Raw genomic sequence first — 3,514 nt, 5'->3', positions numbered from 1 at the left:
CGATTTTTTATAAGTTAGCAGCTATTATCATGCATATTCAGAGTTGTTTTGTGAACTTTCAACATTCTACTATTAAACTACAAAAAATGGAAGATTTTGCAACGAATTTAAAACTAATATTGAGCGTCGAAAGATTTTCCCGGTTTTTTCCCGATTCGCCTCTCAATCCCTAATCGCCCCATTTTACGGTACCTACTCAAGTTAGGACTTTTTGGCGGGAACGCGAGAAGTGAAGTTGTGTGATTTGTTTTATTTTGTCTATTTAGTGTTTTTTCAGGCTTAAATGTGTAATAACGGTGGCTTATTAACTGTTTAATAGTTTAATATCTGTGAAAGTGCACAAATGTGGGAAAATGAAACAAAGCTATTGGACGTAACTTATCGGAATCCTCCAAAAAGTCCACTGAAAAAATCTCAGTACATGACCACCATTTTACTGAGATTATAAATATTTCATCCCATATCATCTCATATTATTTCATTTAATTTCATCCCGGTTTATTAATGTCTCAAATTAATCTTCTTCATTTCATTTCACTCCATATTATCATTTTTCATAAAAATATCCCATAACATATCATCTCATTTCATTTCAATATCATATTTTATAAAAATATATATAAAAGATTAGGCAGTATGGTATGATACCTTTGCCTTTATATTTGGAAAAATAAAACTAAAAATAATAACTAAAGTCAGTAATTTTATGTGGTATGTTTTGTATTTTCGAACTAAATATGAATGGAATCTTCTTCGGAGGATAGTTTTTTGTGGTCAGATGCTTCTATTGATACATCTGATAGAGAAGAAATGTAAGTAATCATGTGTATTATTCTAATTTCACTAAAGACAACCAATGTGAGGTTATAAAATACAAGCGTGTGTTAATTCAAGCCTTCCAAAATGGGTAACTCGAATTAGATTTATTGCTCTAACTTTTTAAATCTAATTCTTTGTTAGATTACCCTCCATAACATCATAGTGTCGTAGATATATAACATTTAATACACAAATTCCTTGATTGTAAGTCGCAATATGAGCTTATAAAACTTCAGTTTTACCAAAACCAGTTTCTCTTCTGTTAAAGATACACGGTTTAAAGTAGTGAAATTTATGTTTCAATTATTATCATGTTCATTCAATGAACTTATTGGAATCTTTAGTGCAGTGGAAATTGGCTGAATAAATTATGATAATTCTTTGATATAGTTATGCTCAGTTAATATTCTGTCAATGACTGAATGAACAACTTAAATGTAATAAACTACAGTCCTTGGCATTGGTGACGTTTATGAGTGGCTGGTGATCATCAGATAGTCTGTTTGCTCCTGCCAGTCTTCAAGGGCAATAATAAAAAGAATCTAGTAAAGTATTCAAAATGTTCATTAAAATATAAAAATAATAAACACGTGATCTAAACTGTAAATTATAAGTACAGTTACAAATGGTTGAGAACTCAAAGAATATGTAACTAGGTAGAAATGAGAATATAAATTAGCAAACTGATGCTGCAAAGTAACCAACTGATGGCAAGGACTAATTTTTTATTTTGTCTACAGGGCAAAAGCTACAAATATAAATCAATCAGATGTAGACTCTGAATATGGACAGAGCTATAAAAAGAAACTTCACAAAGAACTCTTTGTAAATGGTGAACATGAGACAGAATCTAGGGATCAACCAACAGAAAAGAGTAGGAAAAGAAAAATTAAGACTGAGAAAACTGAAGAAACTGACAGTCCTAAGAAAAAAAAAATTAAGGTTGAACCTGAAAGTGATATTGAATTGAAAAATAATTCTAAGCACAGATTATCAGTAAACCATCAACATTTACCAGATGATGACTCAACTTATGATGAGAGCTATTTGAATCTACGAGTAAAACAAGAGCAAACATTCACAATTCCATCAGCACAAAAAAAAAGAAAGAAAAACCACAAGAGTGAATCTGTGGTAAATTCTGAAAATGAAATTGAGTCAAACATCGAAAATAACAATGTTATTGCTGAATCTAACTTTGAGACTAGTACTTTGAGTCACCAAGCAGATTCTGAAGATTATGAAAGTAAAGCTAAAAAAAAGAAAAAAAAATCAAGAAATAAAAGTGAATCCACTGAGCAAGAAACTATCATTGAAGAAAAATTTACTGCTGAAGAGACTGTTGTAGAAACAAGACAACCAATAAGTAGTAATGATTGCGATGCTAAGAAATCTTCAAAAGAAAATTTAGACAAAAGAAAAAAAAAGAAACATATACATAGCCACAGTGACTCTGAAGACAATGAAGATGGGTCGAAAAATCATACTGTTTCATGCCCAGAAGCTGTACGAGATCATGATATGCCAGAAATTGTAAATACCAAAACATCTAGAACAATATCAGAGAGAATTAGATTTGAGGAAGAAGAATCAGATATAGATGTTAGAACACTCGATAACCAATCCAGAAAGTTGAGAAACTATTTAAAAGCAAATGTAAATTTGAAGCCTGCTGTAGATCATTTGAAGGAGGAGGCACTTGTAACATCAGATGATGAGATATTCCTTATAAAATGTCCCAGTATAATTGATTTAGCTGCTTTCAAAGGTGTCAAAATCAATTTAGACAAAAAATGTAAAATAAAAATTAATAATCAGACATATGAATGTAATTGGGACGAAAGAAAAAGTAAAATAGCTATTTTATCTCGTAATAAGAATAAAACTGTAATAAAAGGTTTACCTGTTAATGGTATGTTGTGTCTAAGAAAAAGAATACCAAAATTACATATACGAGAAGAGAATTATATGATAAATAATCAAAATAATTTTATTCCATTATTAGATACTAAATGTAGACATCCATTGTTTGGTGCAAATTACAAAAAAGCCATTAAAATACCTTTTTCTGTAGCTGAGAGATTGAGGGAAGTTGATCAACCACAAGATATTGATATTGTTGATATTGAATCGGAAAAGACAACAAAGAAAAAAAAGAAAAAGGATAAGGATAAGATAAAAATAGAAACAAGCTATGTTGAAAAGGACAATGAACAAACTGATGCTGAAGAGCTACCTCCCAAAAAGAAAAGTAAGAAACATAAACACACAAAAGAAACAGAAAAAGTTAAATCAAAGAAAACAAAACATAAGAGACATAATTTAGACACTGCAGAAGCTTGGGAATCTGAGAAAGCTATAGAGGAGAGTCTTTTTAACTTTTAAGTCTGTTTAAATAAATATTTGTACATATAATTTTTTCAAATAAATAGCTACATATTTTGCTCCTGTGTTTATTTAATAATATAGGAAACATCAATATTGAGTAAATTCCTGAGCTCACAGATTTTAGAGCTTTAAGTTCATGCCTGTCGTCCATAGAAAAATGCCCGCATTTACGTTATGTTGAAGAGCTCCAAAGACCGTTTCTGAAATTGGCCGTTAGCTTATTTTTAGTACACAAAATAACTGGAATGGTTCAATACGGTAAATCAGCGAAGTTATTATTATTATTTCTATTTTTTTATTGCTTAGA

General features: G+C 30.2%; 1 protein-coding gene across 1 annotated transcript; it reads left to right on the top strand.

Annotated features, from left to right (window-relative positions):
• The first annotated feature begins 205 nt into the window (after nt 1-205).
• On the top strand, nt 206-3,263 carry LOC114240113 (uncharacterized). The gene is made up of 2 exons (XM_028170550.2): nt 206-812; nt 1,560-3,263. Exons 1-2 carry the CDS (start codon nt 742-744, stop codon nt 3,202-3,204), a joined length of 1,716 nt encoding a protein of 571 aa, XP_028026351.2. The 5' UTR covers nt 206-741; the 3' UTR covers nt 3,205-3,263.
• The last annotated feature ends 251 nt before the right edge of the window (nt 3,264-3,514 follow it).

The sequence above is a fragment of the Bombyx mandarina genome, chromosome 22 (genome assembly GCF_030267445.1).
Source record: "Bombyx mandarina strain Sakado chromosome 22, ASM3026744v2".
NCBI lineage: Eukaryota > Metazoa > Arthropoda > Insecta > Lepidoptera > Bombycidae > Bombyx > Bombyx mandarina.
The sequence above is the reverse complement of the archived record's forward strand: the minus strand, read 5'-3'. Positions and strand labels throughout refer to the sequence as shown.